We start from the raw sequence: 17,237 nt of genomic DNA, 5'->3' as shown, positions 1-17,237 counted from the left end.
TCCAATCTGATGCCATGAATATTGATTTTTCCTTCAGCTAAAAAAAAATCCCCCATCCCCTCTTCTTCTATGCCTCATTCTGGCCCTTTAGCTCTTCTCACCTGCCTGTCACCTCTCCCTAGGTCCCCTCCTTCTTCCCTTTTCCTGTGGTCCACTCTCCTCACCTATCAGATTCCTTCCTCTCCAGCCCTTTACCTTTCCCACCCACCTGGCTTCACCTATCTCCTTTTCAGCTGACCCTCTTTTCCCTGTGTAATGTGAAGGGTTAGTTTTCTTGTTAGTTGAAAGCCTCTTCTACCGTGCCAGTTATCAACAGTCTTGCTGAAAGGATGCAGCATCTCTTTCTCATTGGTTGCCGTGTGTGCCACAGCGCTGGTGTTCGGTTTCAGATGCTTCACGCTTTTCTTTGTCTCTGGGCAGTTGTCTTCATACTGAGATCACAACCAGTGCTGAAGAACCATTGGAAAACTACTCTGCAGATATAAGAGGGCTCACACACACTCTCAGTGTCTGTTTGTGGAATGTTTAGTTTAACAGATTGTTTAACTTGGGTGGTTTAGTTGAATCTTTTACTGTTTGCCTGTAAATAAATGATTAACGTACTAATTCGTAATCAATGTCTTCTGTCCCACTCACCAAACCTGTGAACTTGCTTCATCATAACACCCTCCCCCGACCTTTTAATTCTGCCATCTACCCCCTTCCTTTCCTGTTCTGTTGAAGGGTCTCAGTCTGAAACGTTGACTGTTTATTCATTTTCACAGATTCTGCCTGACCTGCTTAATTCCTCTAGCATTTTGAGTGTTTTGCTTTCATTTTTAATTTGTGATGTTTCTGATGCTAATCATCTTTGGACAAAAGAAGCTGCCCCAGTCTAACAAAGTCAAAGAAAATTCAATAGTTTCAAAAAGGTACATTTAATGTCAGAGAAATGTATATAATATATGTCCTGGTTCAAAATACTATGGTATGACATATGGGTTTGAAGGAGAAACAAATATTAGGAATCTGTGAGTAATTATTTAGCTTTGGTGTTCAAAGAAAAACAGACATAACTAAATAGTTATGAATTTATTTAGGACAAAAATCTGCATGACCAAACCCATAATGAAAAATTATTTTCAGTACTGCAGTTGACATATGGTATGCTCCAAAAGCAATGCCATAGGCTTTGAACATTGTTATTCAATTAATTTTCATTGATAGGAATCTCTCAACTGAAGAATAGGAGATAAAATCCCTGTCTGCCTTCACTTTTTTACCATCAGCACAGGGCCATTTATCACAACAACAAAAATAAAGAGTGAAATTAAGAGACTTTCTTGGAATTACCTGTATATTGAGTGCCAGCAGGACAATAACTTCAACTGACTTGGTCAACACTCATTATTTCATTGCTTCCCATTCCAGTACTAGTCCAGCCTTCACACCACTGGAAAACATCTGTTCATACATTCCTCAGGCAAAAGGGACAACCCTCATTCTCCAGCACAATTAAACAATAGAAGACAACCTCAATTATCAACATATTCTCTGATATTTCCAAATCTTCTTCTAATGTATTTCCTCACCAATCTTAATTTCTTCTGATTTCTACCAAAAATACTATGCATTATTATTAAAAATAACTGGGATAACCTCCTAATTTCCATTAACTTTGATCCTTGAGAAGGTCTATTTCTGACAGATTTAAATACAGTGATCCTGCAGCTAATGCAACCTTCCAGTTTTGTAGTTCAGGTACAACTACAGAATTTATGCTTGGGCAAAGATAAAATTGTTAGAAAGCTGAATGAAAATGGAGCTATCCAATGTGCCATAGTTTATCCTTGTGTGGTTGATCTGGTAGTCCTCTGTCCACAGGGTGCTCGATCTGGCTATAAATAAGACACACTTTCATTTTTGCCCCGTCTCATAGGACTCAAACTGTTAGCTTTATGCTGCAGTGCTGACTGGAGGCTCATGGCCTAGAGGTTAAGGTGAAGGACACCGGAAAAGTCTAACCTTTTCAACGTTTTTATTGCATTAGGCAAGGCAGCAGTTTAATGCATTGATGAGAGTTACAATTTTCTATTTAAACATGTAACCTGTAAATATTTAGACCTTGCATGAAACATGGATAAATTTTGTTGAAATGTTTTATGCTAAAGCCTTTCATAGCTCAAATATAAAGAACTGATTACTTCCTTACTTCTCTCAATTTTTATATAACATTGAACATCTCATCACAAAAATGAAATGGAATAGTTTTAGCAACTTTAGTGTGAAGGAGGAGCTCCCCCCACATTACTTTCCATTAAGATAATCTACCTGGACAAATGCAATGATTGGATTTACAGTACTGAGATTCACTGATGTCATCAAACTATGACAAATTTGTGAGAATGGGATTAGGAATTAGGATTTGGACAGAATGGGTAGGCATGCGATTTAGTGCTAAAAATGTGAGCTTATTCATTCAGTAGTTCTGTTTTTGTTCATGCACTACATGTTTTGCTTATTTTTCTGCTCCCTTCAAATGCCCATTTTAGGAAAGAAATATAGTGAAAGGACAATCTAATCAGCAAATCCTTCAGCATTATCAGGCACATTCAAAGTGGGAGGGTAGTGGATCGTGGAAGAACGTCAGGCGGGAGTAAAGTGACAACAGTGACCAGAATCACTGATCTGATGAAGCATCTTAAACCGAAAACATTATCTCTGCTTCTCTTCCACAGATGCTGCCTGACCTGGTAAGTGTTTCCAGCATTTTCTATTCTAACTTTAGACCTGAACTATCAGTAGGCATGGAGACATATCACACCCAATTTTAACTGGCTTCCAATTCAGTTTATGACAGGCAGGTAGGATTAGAATTGTCTGCACTATCAGAATCAAGAAATTAAATTGGCAATTTTGCCATTTACTTGGTCTCTCCAGTATTTGCACCTAATCCTACTCAAGAACTCTGTCTGGTCAATTAGTTTCCTGATATATGCTCTTCCTGGATGGGCATCGAAAAGAAGTATTTCATTGTCAGAAAAGTCTGTTTGCTTGGGGAGATTTCTAACATGAATTTCATTGTTTTTTAAAATGTGAAGCACACACGAGCACAGCTCAGGACAAGTTGCTTCTGAATTTTAAAACTTTGCAACCCTTCATTGCCTCAAAGACAAAGACTGGAGTGGGCTGACAGAAATATCAGCACTAATGGTGATTCCAAAGCCATTAGCTTTGATTTCAGTACAACTACGAATCCCCCAATGACTTGATTCCAAAACTATGGAAAGCATTTTATCCAGGGGGCGGGTGGGCAGAAGCACTAGTCTGGCAGAATGTTGGATTCTGCAGATGTTGGAAATCTTCAGCCATACAAAACAAAATGCTGGATTAACTCAGCAAGTCAGGCAGCATGTGTGGATGGGTATAAACAGTTGACATTTTGGGTCAAGACCTTCGTCTTCATCTGCAAGTTATTTCATTTTCAGGATTTAAATTAAGCTCTTGCTGCTGCAGGTCTCGAATAGAATTTGATACTTTTACATCACTGAGGAAGTACACCATCTTTACTTTTATTATCTTCTCTTCTCAGATTCCTCACGTTGATTCAACAGAGAATGTCCCTCACCAACAGAAAATACATCAAAATTCTAATAAAAAATCTATAGCTGCTGAAAATCCGAAATAGAAAGCAGAAAATGATGCAAACACTTAGCAGATCCGGCAGAAACAGTGGAGCGAGAAACAGAATTCACTTAGTGATGGAACATTAACTCTACTTTATCCACAGGTGCAGTGTGACCAGCTAAGAGTTTCTAAAAGAAAATGCTTCACTTGTAGAGGAGTCAGAATCTTTGAAGCCTATAAACATCCTTAGCAACTAAACTAAATTCAAATAACAACCAAAGAAATGCTGAAATATTTTAACATGTGCTCAGTATGGATATCTTGCTTATGTAAAGCTATTAAATTCTTTGACCTCACTCTACATTTTAAAACGGTAATTAAGTTCAGGTCAGTCTCAAAAGGACACAAAATTAGTTAGGTGAAGTAACACATTTTACATTACATCACATTAGGATGCCCCAAAAAAGATAAGATCCAGCTGATACTGAGCAAGGGAACATTGCTCAGGATAACAGAGTAAAATCAGGCTGCCAGAGTGGTTCTGATCTTCTCAAGCCTCAACAATGATGAGAATTCCATGAGAAGCTTCCAAGAGTCTCTGATTCAAGAAAAAGGGTGGGGTTATATGGGGAAAAAGACATGGCTGAAGTTCTAGGTCTGGATCAGCTCACTCCAAAGCAGGAACTTCAGGCCAGTGAACCAGTGTGTAAGTAATCACTTCCTGTGTCACATCCAAGGGAACCGCCTTGGCATTATTGCTGCTTATTTGCAATTAGATTCCTGCAGATTGAGTAATTTTCATAATTACTAAAGAGTTTTTAAAAAAAATAAAATCAGAGTTTAGATTATTGACCCTGTTCAAATTAGCAAGCTGAACGTGTAAGCTCTAATCATTGTTCAAAAATCTAAACTGGGTAGTCAATGAAAGCTGCCAAGGCAAGGCATGAAAAGCAATTAAATTGTCTAAATTATCCACCAGCTGAGAACGAAAACCCAGCAATGAGGTTTGGAATAATAAAAAGCGTATAAAATTCACGTTAATTTAAAAAGAGACTATCAAATTTGCCCATACAGTGGTACTTCCTGGATTCTGATAATGTTTAAAACGTTTCAATGGAAAAGAAAATCACATAAAGGTTCGGGAATTAACAGAGTTGATATGCGCTCAATTAATTCCCCAGCCCTCACTTTGTGTCACCACCAAAGGGCAATTTTCTCCATGAGTGCAGTTTAAGAGAAGTAATTTCGGTGTACTACAACTATCAAGAAAACCAATAGGTGAATGCAAATAACAACCATCCTATTCGTCTAAGAAGAATAAAAACTACACAAAACTCATGAGAACACAGGAGGGGGGAGCAGCAGATATTTGTCCACTACATCACCAGGAGGAACAGGTAATTGAGACACCAAGATCATACACAGCTTGAGTGAAAAAAGATGTAAGACATACAGATACCACTGTCAGCTCAGAAAGAACTACTGCTGTTCTTCAAAGACACAGAGCTAATGTTTCCTTTCCTGCTATTCAGAAGAAAAATAGAAAAGAATTGATGGATAGCACAATGCCACCCTCAGTTTCCTATAGTTGGACAGAAAATGACAAGGCAGAGAGCAAAATTAACCCTATTGGAGGATCTTAAAATGCAGCCATTCATTAGGAAATTCACTCACACTTGTATGAATGCACTGACTCTTATTCCATGCACTGGCCTTGCATTTCAAATCTTTGACAATCCGCTAAAATTAGCATCTCAAGTAAAATTACCCCAGCAAATAAGGAGTTATTGTATGGATGCACGATTAATAAAATTAAAGAAGTTCCAAAGTTGGGAATGTGGAAAAGGATTTCCGAAGTTAGAGTCACCCAGCTCTCCCCTGGGTATTGATCACAGGTGTCCTACTGAGCAGAGAATAGAAAGTTTGAGCATCAAACTCAAATGTATAGCTGGGAATATCAATCATCAAAATGTCTGCTTATATCACATTGGGCACAGAGCTCTGGAGGTAATTCATCACAAATTGGCAAATTTTGTCAGGTCTTGGATGGGAAAATCTAGAGAATTATAAAAGGACTATCTTCTGGATTCCAAAATCTTGGAACACCATTCTGGTAGTTATAAGGTCTATTCAGAAATATTTTCCCAACCTTGAAGAGATATAATTAACTAAAATTCCATAGATCAGTAGTCTTCTGGGTCCTGCAGTCATTTAGCAGTCAAGGAAAGAAACTCAATACCATTACAGAACTCACACAGGCCATCATAGAAAATAGATCTTGAGGCAAATACTGGGGAGATAACGTCAAGAAGTTGTTCATCCTGGGCTTTTTCCAAGATTCACTAACTTTGAGATTAGGAACATACAATATTTGCCTCTAGGAGATATACTGTTCACTAGCCTGATTTCTCTCTATGTTTCCAATGGGACCAGCTGATAAAGTAGTAAATTGCCCAGCCATGTCACTTTAGACAGGGTGTTTAAAATCCAATGTATATAATTATCATTCCATCAGTCTACTCTTGCAGTTCAGTAAATTAATGAAAAAAAATGTCAATCAAGCACTATTTATCAACAACCCACTTATTGCTGCTCAATTTGACTCTTCAGACTTCATCATTACCCTGGTATATATACTGCCCGCTCAATGGACACCTTATTAGGTACCTCCTCTTTGTGATCTTCTGCTGCTCTAGCTCATCTACTCAAGTTACAACATGTTGTCCATTCAGAGATGTTCTTCTATACACCACCATTGTTATTTGAGTTACTGTCACCTCCCTGTCTGCTTGAACCATTCTGGACATTCTCCTCTGATCTCTCTCATTAACAAGGAGGTTTTTTTTTGTTTTCAAAACCATTCTCTGTAAACTGTTGTGCACAAAAATCACAGAAGGCCAGCAAGTTCTGAGATACTCAAACCACCCCATCTGGCACCAACAATCACTCCAAACTCAAAGTCACTTAGGTCACATCTCTTCCCCATTGTGATGTTTGAGCTGAACTCCTTATCCATGTCAGCATGCTTTTATGCATTGAGTTGCTGACGCATGATTGGCTCATTAAATAGTTGCATTAATTAAGCAGGTGTACCTAATAAAGTGGTCTCTGAGTGCATTCTTTAATTTCATTTTGAGAAACACCATGGTAATAAAGCCCTTCCAGCCAAATGAGTCTTTACCACACAATTACACCCAGAGTAATTGGAGAATGGCTACGTTGTTGTTGAAGACCTGACTTCAGAAAGCCTTTATTACCAGGTGCATGGTGCAACATACTCCATAGCTAGATGTGTACCTTCAGCAACAATTGGGGGGATCCATGCCATTCAGACCAAACTTCTGCCTTCATAGTTACTCCAATAAGACTCTCAAAAATAATTCCCCCCAACTGGCGTATTGTGACTGTTGTATGTACCATCCACAAGTTGGACTCATGTCTCTCGTGGCAACACATTTTCTCATCCCCAGAACTGACCAAATTGAAAGAAGAGGGAAGGAAGTTCCCTTCAGATCAAATACCAGACTACGGTAAAATAAAACAAAAACTTCTGCTCACAGTTGTTGGATCATAATCCTAGAAGTATTCATCTTGTAGCATGACTAGTTTATAAAGCCATGTCCTGCAACACCACTGTGTGTTTAGGAATATAGAAGACACTTGATCCAATAGCAGTTCAGTAGAGACCATTTAGTGACAAGCAATAGCTTTAATATTAAACTGCAAAATTACATGCCGCAAGGGTCCAGAAAACAAGAGAGAACAGATACTGAACATGACTAGACAGCAAGGTACCTGAAGACTAGAAGCAACTGGTTGAGGCTGGCTGGCTTGATGGGCGAACAAGGACTGTGAAAGAAAGCTGGGTTTACATAGGCTGCAGGTGATCAGTTGGAAATGAATGGCAGATGTCTCCTGCGGATACTAGGAGGTGCCTGTCTGTGGCAGGTCTGACTGAAAACTACCCACCGCACCATCCGATGGCCCAGAATGATCCTTATGGGTCCTTGATGAAAAATGGATCCAAGAATGAACTGGATAGAGACTGGAGATGGTAAGTGTTGAAGAATTTACCTTATTTTACTGTAAGAGAATTTACTTTGTTATGAAACAGAGATGAAGACACATATCTTGGTAGATGGTTAACCCTTTAATATGTGATCACCAAGAGCACTTCAAGACTCTGCCAACGTCAGGTCACATCTTAAATCTATACAGTGTCAGGGAAAAACCTAGTCTGAAACGGGGTCCAGAATAGACCCTATGAACTGTGCTGCTATTAAGAGAGAGAGGGAGGTGTCCAGCGCAATGAGACAGAGAGAGTCTGAGTCCCTGCCTGAAAGATTGATGTTATGGTTTCTCTGCCAGTTTGTTTACCTTTTCCCCGAGGTCACTTGCCTGCTTGTTGAAGTTCCTGCAGAGAGAGCAGGGCGGAGCAGGTTGATAGACAGCTGGTGTCCAACATGGAGAGATAAAAACCAGGCATGTTCCCCCAGGCTAGAGTAGTCTGGCTGACTGCCACCAGTGCTTGCCCTGGCTGCAGTAGGCACCTTTGACAGCTTAGGTGGTCCTCCGTGCCCTCTTCTAGCAGCCCCGGTGAACAGAACCTTCAAAAAACAAACACGAGGAAATCTGGAGATGCTGGAAATTCAAGCAACAAACGCAAAATGCTGGTGGAACACAGCAGGCCAGGCAGCATCTATAGGAAGAAGAGCTGTCGACGTTTCGGGCCGAGACCCTTCGTCCTGACAGTGCTTCTTCCTATAGATGCTGCCTGGCCTGCTGTGTTCCACCAGCATTTTGTGGGTGAACAGGACCTCCACTGTTGTCTCCTCCATGGGGAGCAATGGGGGTTGGTAGCCATGAAGCAGTTTAAAGGGTGACATACCCAAGAAAGAGGAGATGTGTCGATTGTGGGACAGTTCGGCCCAGAGCAGATACTTCTTCCATGTAGAAGTGCTAGAGGTGACAAAACATCACAGAAGCATCTCCAGAGGACAAACTCACTGAGGTGCAGAGGAGAGAGCGGAAGGCTTTCCTGAAGTGGAAGATGAACTGTGCGCCACAGTCCAACACAGGGAACCATGGAGGCAAGCTACATGTTGGAGAACCAGGTCCACCACCTCAGTGGCTGACAGAAACTTGGGGTGGGCAATGAAGTTGGCCCCCTTGGAGAACCGGTCCACCACTGACACAATCACCATGGCTCCATCAGGAGGTGGCAAATCCATGCTGACATGGAACCACAGGCTTTGAGAGATTGATAGGGCCATAGGAGTCCAGGGGGCTGCTAGTTGGAGGAATTGGACTGGGCACATTGAGGGCAGGCAGCGACAAACTGATGTACATCTGCGATCATGGTGGGCCACCAGAACCAGCATCACAGAAAATCCATGGACTGTTGTGCATCTAAATAGCCAGAGAGCGGTGAGGAATGGGCCCACTAGTGTGCCTCAGAGCACACCCGCCAGCACAAACATGTGGTTGTCAAGCGTGTTGGCCGGAGCAGGCTTGTGTAGATCTGGTTCTCAAGATCCCAGATGATCAGGACAAGGATCTGTGAGAATGAAAAGTTGGGCTAAGGGTCAATCTCCATTTCAGCTGGGTCGTCCACCTTAGCGTTCTTGGTGCCAGGTCAGTAGGAGGTAGTGAAGCTGAATAGCTCAAAGAAGAGGGCCCAGCGAGTCTGATGTGGGTTGAGTTGACGGGTCTGTTGTATGGATATGAGGTTCCAGTGGTCAGTCCAGATCAGGAAGGGCTCAGTGTATACCATCTGCCAATGTCCTTATTCCTCCAAAACTCATTTAATGGCAAGGAGCCTGTCTCCTACTCCATTAAGGCGTTGAACGTGCATGAGAGAAAGGCACAAGAATGTGTCTTCCTGTCCAGTCCTCGCAGGAAGAGGACGGCCCCGGCACACAGGTCAGACCTGTCCACCTCTACCACAAAAGGTCCGGAGGGGATCAGATGGCAGAGAATGGGAGCGGTGGTGAAGTACCTCTTGAGTTTCTCAAAAGTGCGGTCCACGGCAGCAGATCAGGTTATCTGTGAGGTAGGTGGTTTGGTGAGGGAGATGCAACATATTCTCTCCTGTCATCAGTCCTGGATTTAAATCCTGAAATTGCCTTTCCCAGCAATACTGTTGGAAAACCCCTACCAGAAGGACTGCAACTTACTTCCATTTCTTAAGTCAGTTATGAATGGGCAGTAAACATTTATCTTGGTGGCAATACCCTCATATTAAATAATGATTTTTGAAGAAAATTCTTTTTGTTCTTATCCAGAAAGTACAATGTGAAGATAGTCACATCCTTTGTCAGCAGTGACCCTCAATGCCATACTTAGCAACGAATAATTGCAAATGAAAAACATTAAATCTCTCAAGCTGCATACGGTACCATGAAGATTATGTCTTAAAAAACAGAATCATCAACTAATGAACATTTTTTTTACCACCTGTGTGTTGTGAAAATATATTCAGGATCTGGAACGAGCTTCAACAACTGAATAGATTTCACTGATGGAAAACCAGCATGAAGCGATCCCTCATGAATTATGAACTAATCAGTGGTAGAATGCAAATAAGTGTTTTCACTTCATCAATGACCTACCTTTTTCCAAGATTACTAACAAATAAGTTTATTTACCAGCACTTATTTTGAAAACCGACAGGTCAAGAATTAGACCTCTAATCAATTACATTTTTATGTGCATCCAATGCCCAGGGACCGCCGGCTCCTTTCTCGACATATCAAGGTGAGCCATCAGTAATGCAAAATCTACAGCTTTTCTTTGTCTTGTCAGCCGCGAGCACCCAGATCAAGTGCAGCAGGATTCAATTCAGAGCACCTCATCTTCTTCACAGCCACAAATATCTCCACCCAACACCTCCTCTCCCTCCCCCACAGCAAGACAGTATATTCCACCTTCGCCTTTCCAAACAAAGTAGGAAGATTGGTTGTTGCTACATTCTGCATAGTTATGTATGGGTATCTCACCATGCCATGATATATTTTTTTAAATACCCAGGATATCAGGATATCTTGTTGGTGTTGACCTAATCATTTCTGGAATCTGGTCAACACCAGTAGGGCCAGCATTGATTGCCGAATGGAAGGAGACTGTTGTAAACCTCTCCATTTTACTCAATATCATCAAAAGGTTTGTAGAACTGCACATGGCACCATTCAGTTCTGATGGCCATTATTTAGCAATAAATGTCATTCCAGTGAAGGATTAGACATTAGGGTTCAACAATCTGATTCTATTTCGGTCAAACCAAAGGCAACTAAACGATAAGGTTCTTTTTGAATAGTAATTAGATAAACTAACCCACCAAAATAAATTAAATAAAGAAAATTAATCTTTTTGTTACTGAAAATTTTCAGATCTCCTAATTTTTTTCATATTAATCAGACAGTAAGTAAGCAAGGTGATAGGTCACAGGGTTTAGAAAAATCACTTTATAAAAAGGTGCCTTTTTTGAATATTTCATGCCCAATTTTTGCATTATATCCAGCATAAGCTTTAATTGCTCTTTTCTTGTTCTGCATTTCGGATATATTTGACCAGATGTTTTGAATACCTGCTTATTTTTCAGATCCAGAGACAATTCATAATCAGAGGAGGGCAAGTGTGAGCAAGCTGCTGTCCCTTTGCCCCGCTGCATTCTCATCGGGGAAGCAGTGTGGTGCAAGCTGGCTTTCTGTAGTACAGTGCTGGAGACGGGGACAGCACGGCACAGCTTTCCCTCCTTGGCTTCAGCTGATGGGCATTTCACTTGGTGAGAAGCATTGTCTACACAGGCCCCATCTGAACTGACTCCACTGGAAACATTGACTTCGCATTCACTTGGGATCTTCACAGGACCATCTGCCTCGGAGTTAATGGATTTGCCTCCAGGAGAGTTCGTTTCATTACTGCAAAAATAAGTTGAGACACATGCTGTTAGTAACAGGTTTCACGCGGTGGCAGGCTGCAACCTCCTCACCATTTTCCTCATTGATTCACATGGAAGGTGGCTGCACACGGAAAGATCAATTTATAATTACAACAGACAGTTGGAAAGCTGCAATTCTTGAGGTGGCAAATGAAGAAGAATTAGATTTAAACTCAAACAACAAGTCTGAATGTATTAAACTGGATGGCATTTTAATCTATCTAGCAGATAGGATCAAATTGCTGACATTTCTACATTCTTTCCAATTTTACCTATGGCCCCTGTCAATGAAGATTAAAGTTAGAAATGCTTAGATCAAGCAACCAACTTTACTCATATGCTTCCCACCTATAAATTATTAAAATTACTGCCATTCTATGCAAGTCCAATTGAATGATCAGAGCCAAATGCTGGTTGAAATTATAATTAACTAAAACCAATTATAATCTTGAAAGACTTACCTTTGGCAGTTAATTTCCACTGATTTGTTTCTGTACCTTTCATTGAAATTAATACAACTATTTGGCACACTGATTCCATTACGTCTTATGAATGACCTCAGTGATGAAATAGTGCCTTTCACAATATGGCAAGGATGCAAGTTTTTGCACATTATTTGAGACCAGGCACCAACATGCATGGAAACTATATCTAGTGTTTAAACACAGAATTGATCCAGCATTAACAAAGAGTTCTGAACACTTTTACCCACTTGGGTTTAGAAGTTGTACAACCACAAATTTTATTTTGTTAAAACTATATCAATGAAAGCCCTAACGTTGCTTGTAAAGATAGTATAAGGAATGAAAACTTTGATTGTAAAATTCACAGAACAGCATTGGTTTCCCTGTGTAATGCTAAAACTGACATTGCTGATTTCAATGTGATATTTACTAGAAATGTGTTGTGTCTCCATATGTAGCCCAATAGGTGCGATCTTCGCAGTCAGTTTTAAGAGATCATTACCACAATACAAGCCACACTCTTTCAGCAGAATGATATGTATTCCAATGACAGGAAAGTGCTCTCAGTATCAAAGGGGCTTGGACAGGTTTGTGAACCACAGCAGATTTTTGTACTTGACACAAAACCCTCCAGGACTACAGCAAAGCACTACTAGGACGAGGCTGCCTGGGAGATCTCTGTGAGTACCTGTGCAAACTGCTGGCAAGCTTGTGATGGATGCAGATGGACATGCCTGCTCCATATCTCCAACGGGCTGAAGGAAAAGTAGATGAATTGTCCTCTTCTTGAATATAGAGACTGGGAGACCACTGTAATGCAGCAGTGTGTAGCAAGCAGTGAGATGCAGCAGAGATCAACCAGAGTGTAGTAGCTGTCTCCAGTCCTGTCAGTATAAAGTCTGCACATTCTTATGACCACAGAGTTTCGTTCCTATGTTGGATTATTGTAATGAGTGATTGATTGTTGGTGTAGACTCAATGGGAGGAAGGGCCTCTTTCATGCTATTGAGATAGTATGGCTCCTTAAAGTCACAGATTAATACAGCTCAAAGCAAAACATCCATGCAACCAAGGTGCTAGTCCCATTTGCCTATGCATGCATCATATCCCTCTAAATCTGGGGTTCCCAACCTTTTTTACAGTATGCCATGGACACCAACCATTAACTGAGGGGTCCATGGATTCCAGGTTGGGAACCCCTGCTCTAAATCTTTCCTTTCCTTCTGATTGTTTGGAGCATAATACTTCACTCAGTTTCTGACTGACATGATATTAAACACTCATATATGCAGTCTGAAAGTTTGCAAAGCACATAATGAAAGATCCTTTCTCTTTCTCTCATATTTGACCAGAATATTCAAATGTACCATCATGCCTCTATGGTTGTTTTGCTAAGAGGTGCTCAAACATTTTCGAAAATTTCACAGCCTCCTTGCTGATTAGCTGTTTTACTAACATTAACCTTCTGAGAGGTTCTTAAATACCGCAGCCCATTTAATATGAGATCATCTACCCAAAGCTCCGCTGTCCATTTAAAATATTTATAAATGGAGAGGGGAACATTTAGTAACCTACCAAGCTGTACACCCCACCTGTCAAGCCTGTTTATATATGCTGAGACTTTTCGTCTCTACATCCTTTCTGCATTGAGTTTCAGACTCTCACCAACCTCCTGATGAAGGGTTTCGGCCCGAAACGTCGTCACTGCCTCCTCCCATAGATGCTGTCTGGCCTGCTGAGTTCTGCCAGCATTTTGTGTTTTTATTTATTTCCAGCATCTGCAGATTCACTCATGTTGCCTCCACGTGGATCTCTTTTGTTCCTCACCCCACTAATCTGCCTACCAATTACTTTAAACCCACCCTCTTTCACACTGTAGGTAACTGCCAAGGAAATTAATCCACACTTATTTCCAGGTTCCTGATTGTTAAGTTTCTCCTCCGCCTCTAGGAAAACCACAAAAACAATCTAGTTTTTGAGTGCTGTTGTTTCACAGCTGCAAGGGCCTGGGCTCGGTTCTTGCTGCAGGTGCACTCCATGCAGATTTTGCATGTTTCCTCCATTCCTGGGGTGTACTGGTTTCTTCCCAAATCCCAAAGATAATCAACCTACTTATATTATTTCATATAGAACAGAGTAACTTCAAAAATAATTAAAGATGAATTCATGGGCATGTGTGAAGAAGGAGATGAAATTTTATGGGGAAATAAGGAGAAAGGGCAAAAGCCTTTCATATCTGTCTGTATAATCTCATTCAAACTTTCCTTGTCATTAACATTTTCCAGTCCTGATAACATCACTGCAAATTTCCTCAGCATCCACTTCATTGCAAGCAATGTAATTTGGGTCGTAGATGAAGACAATATTCAAGTTAAGGATGTCCTCTGGCACCTATTAGAATGCTCTGGAGGGAAAATAAAATTTCAACAAGCTTCAAACCCTGGACTCCTGCACCTCCCTCTGCAACTTGACTTCCTTATCAGAAGTTCACACTCAGTGGAGATCAGTAATGACACCTCCTCCTCAATGACACCAAATACAAGTGCACCTCAAGGATGTGTGTTTAGTCCATTGCTGCACTCTCTCTGTTTGACAAAGCAGAGTTCAAACACCATCTGTAAGTTCAACAGTTACACCACGGTTGTTAACGGAACCTCAGATGGCAACAAGAGGCATATAGGAGTAAATAGATAGGCTGGTTTGGTGGTGTCACAGCAACAATCTCACACTTGTTGCCAGCAAGACCAAGGAACAGATGGTGAACAGAAGGTGTAAGGCAGGAGAACACACACTAGACCTCATGGAGGGATCAGCAATGGAAAGGGTGAGCACCTTCAAGTTACTGGTGTCAACATCTTGAAGGATCTACCTTGGGTCCAACACACTCAGGCAGTCATGAAGAAAGGATGCCGAGGGCTCTACTTCATTAGGAATTTGAGGAGATTTGAAATGACTCTCGCAAATTTCTTCAGAGGTACAGTACAATGGAAGGGATTCTGTCTGATTGCATCACAGGATTGAAAGAGGCTGCAGAGGGTTGTAGACTCAACCAGCTCCATCACTGGCACAACCCTCACCACCAGCATGGACATCTTCAAGAGGAAATACCTCGTGTGTGGCATCTACCATTAAAGATCATTGTCATCCAGACATGCTTTCTTCTCATCATCACCATTGGAGAGGAGGTACAGTAGCTGAAGCACCATAGTCAAAGTTTCAGGAGAAGTGTCTTCCCCACAACCATCAGATTTCTAAGTGAACCATGAATGTATAAGCACTACCTTGTTATACACTTTAGCACTAAATATTTACTTTCGTAACTTGTGGTATTTAATGTCTTGTACTTCACTGGTGTTGCAAAACAACAAATTTCACAACATATGTTAGTAACAATAATCCTGATTCTAATTCTGATAAAGTATTGAAGAAAAAATAAAATGTATAAGACATTTGTATCTCACAATCCATTTTGCACTTGTACTGTATATTGATAACCAAATACAAACATTCTTATAGTTTCAACTAATCTTTTAGGATTAGAAAAGCATCACTAGAGAGCTGCACAGAAACCCATGTGTATTGTTGTGACTCCGCTGAGGACCCTGCAGCCAGAAGGGGAAACCATTTCTGTGCCTGTCAAGGTAATCACTGCCTTGAGCTAATGGCTTGTGGATCTTCTCAGCCAATAACTAGACTGTCCAATTTAACAACAGCCAATGTTTGCATTATTTACATTATAGTAGAAGACACTTCTTTTGCGCCAGTTAGATAGGTCGGGTATCCCTCACCCTTTGAGTGGGATTTGCAGCCCCGGGAGGATTGAAGCACAGTGAAGGAAGTGACCAAAGCTCTTTACCAGAGGACCTTGGTCACAGGTGTGTATGATGGTGGTAGTGACCCACCAGAGGGTTACAGGTTAACCACAGCCATTGTGGGGTATTTACTTAAAGCAGCAGCTCCCCATTGAAAGGGTTTGCTATTGGCCTTATTGGGACCAGTGGTAGGGGATACTGTAAATGCCACCATCAGATTATTATAAGTATCACAGTACATGGGGGACGATCCACGTAGATGGGTGCACGAGTTAGACAAGCAGTCCAGGGTGGAGTGCCCCATGCCCATAGTGTTTTTGGTATTGCTCAGGGCCAGGGTCCCTAGGGAGGAGGTAGATGGGTCTCCCACTCCCATCCTCTTGCCATGTAGAGGGAGCTCCAGAAAGAGAGGAGAGACAAGGAGGCCATTGAGAGAGAAGATTCATCCTCCAAGCCCTACCTCAATAAGGCCTCTTTCTGTCTTCTGCAGGATTCCTATTCCACCCAGAATTTCCTATATCCCTCGCTGGGGGCTCTTTAAAAGACACTGGCAGGCCATCAATGCCCTCCCGCCTCACACACGTAGGGATGGGGCCAGGGCTCCTGGCAGATGTGTTCAGGGGTCCTTTCCCAGCTGAGGGACCCAAGGCTTTACATACCCATTGCAGTATACAGTGGGGAAAGGGAATACACAGTGATGGTGGACACCATCATTCTGGGTAACCCCAATGGCGAGCGGGGTCCCAGGGCTACCATAGGGAGGTTAGAGGGCTCACTTCTCCCCGCTCGGGAGGTTATCTTGCAGGTGGCCATTGGACCAAGACAACCAGGACCCATAACTGTCTTGGTGCTGGCGCCCCGGGTGAATTCTAGGCACGAATGTGCTGAGGGGTAGGCCTCTGCAGACAAGGAAGGGTCCTTTTACTTTCAGGGTGGCACAGACAAAGGTAATGGTGCGATTGGCTTAGTGAGAGCCTTTGGTGATCCCACCACATTTGCCCACTAAGATAGCTAACACCAAGCAGATTAGGGAAACTCAAGAGGCCCTGCTGTGGGAGGGAGTCATCCTCCCTGCATCCTCTCTCTACAACAGCCTGGTGTGGTCAGTGCAGAAAGAGGGGTAGCACATGATGCACGACCATTAGATAAGTACACACCACCCCTCACATTGGCTGTTCCATGTAGTAACCCTGTTTGAAAGAGATTTTCAAATCTCTTACTATCTTCCCCTTCAGTTAGTCCTAACGAAGGGTCTCAGCCCGAAACGTCGACAGTGCTTCCTGGCCTGCTGTGTTCCACCAGCATTTTGTGTGTGTTCCTTGGCATTCTGGGTAGTGGGAGATACCAGATGGGGCCAAGCACAAGATCTTGGGTGCTGCAGTCCCCAGCTCCAAAGAGAAGACCCAGCACTTTGAG

At 41.8% G+C, this 17,237-nt stretch overlaps 1 protein-coding gene across 1 annotated transcript in view; it reads right to left on the bottom strand.

Moving 5' to 3' along the window:
* LOC132398550 (IQ motif and SEC7 domain-containing protein 3-like) overlaps window positions 1-11,333 on the bottom strand; it is a 165,238-nt gene extending 153,905 nt beyond the window's left edge. Inside the window, exon 1 of the mRNA XM_059978171.1 lies at window positions 11,192-11,333. Coding sequence (XP_059834154.1) covers window positions 11,192-11,281 — 90 coding nt within the window. The 5' untranslated portion in view covers window positions 11,282-11,333. The remainder of the gene's footprint in view (window positions 1-11,191) is intronic.
* Window positions 11,334-17,237: the final 5,904 nt, after the last annotated feature.

Source organism: Hypanus sabinus, chromosome 8, assembly GCF_030144855.1.
Source record: "Hypanus sabinus isolate sHypSab1 chromosome 8, sHypSab1.hap1, whole genome shotgun sequence".
Classification (NCBI taxonomy): domain Eukaryota; kingdom Metazoa; phylum Chordata; class Chondrichthyes; order Myliobatiformes; family Dasyatidae; genus Hypanus; species Hypanus sabinus.
The sequence above is the reverse complement of the archived record's forward strand: the minus strand, read 5'-3'. Positions and strand labels throughout refer to the sequence as shown.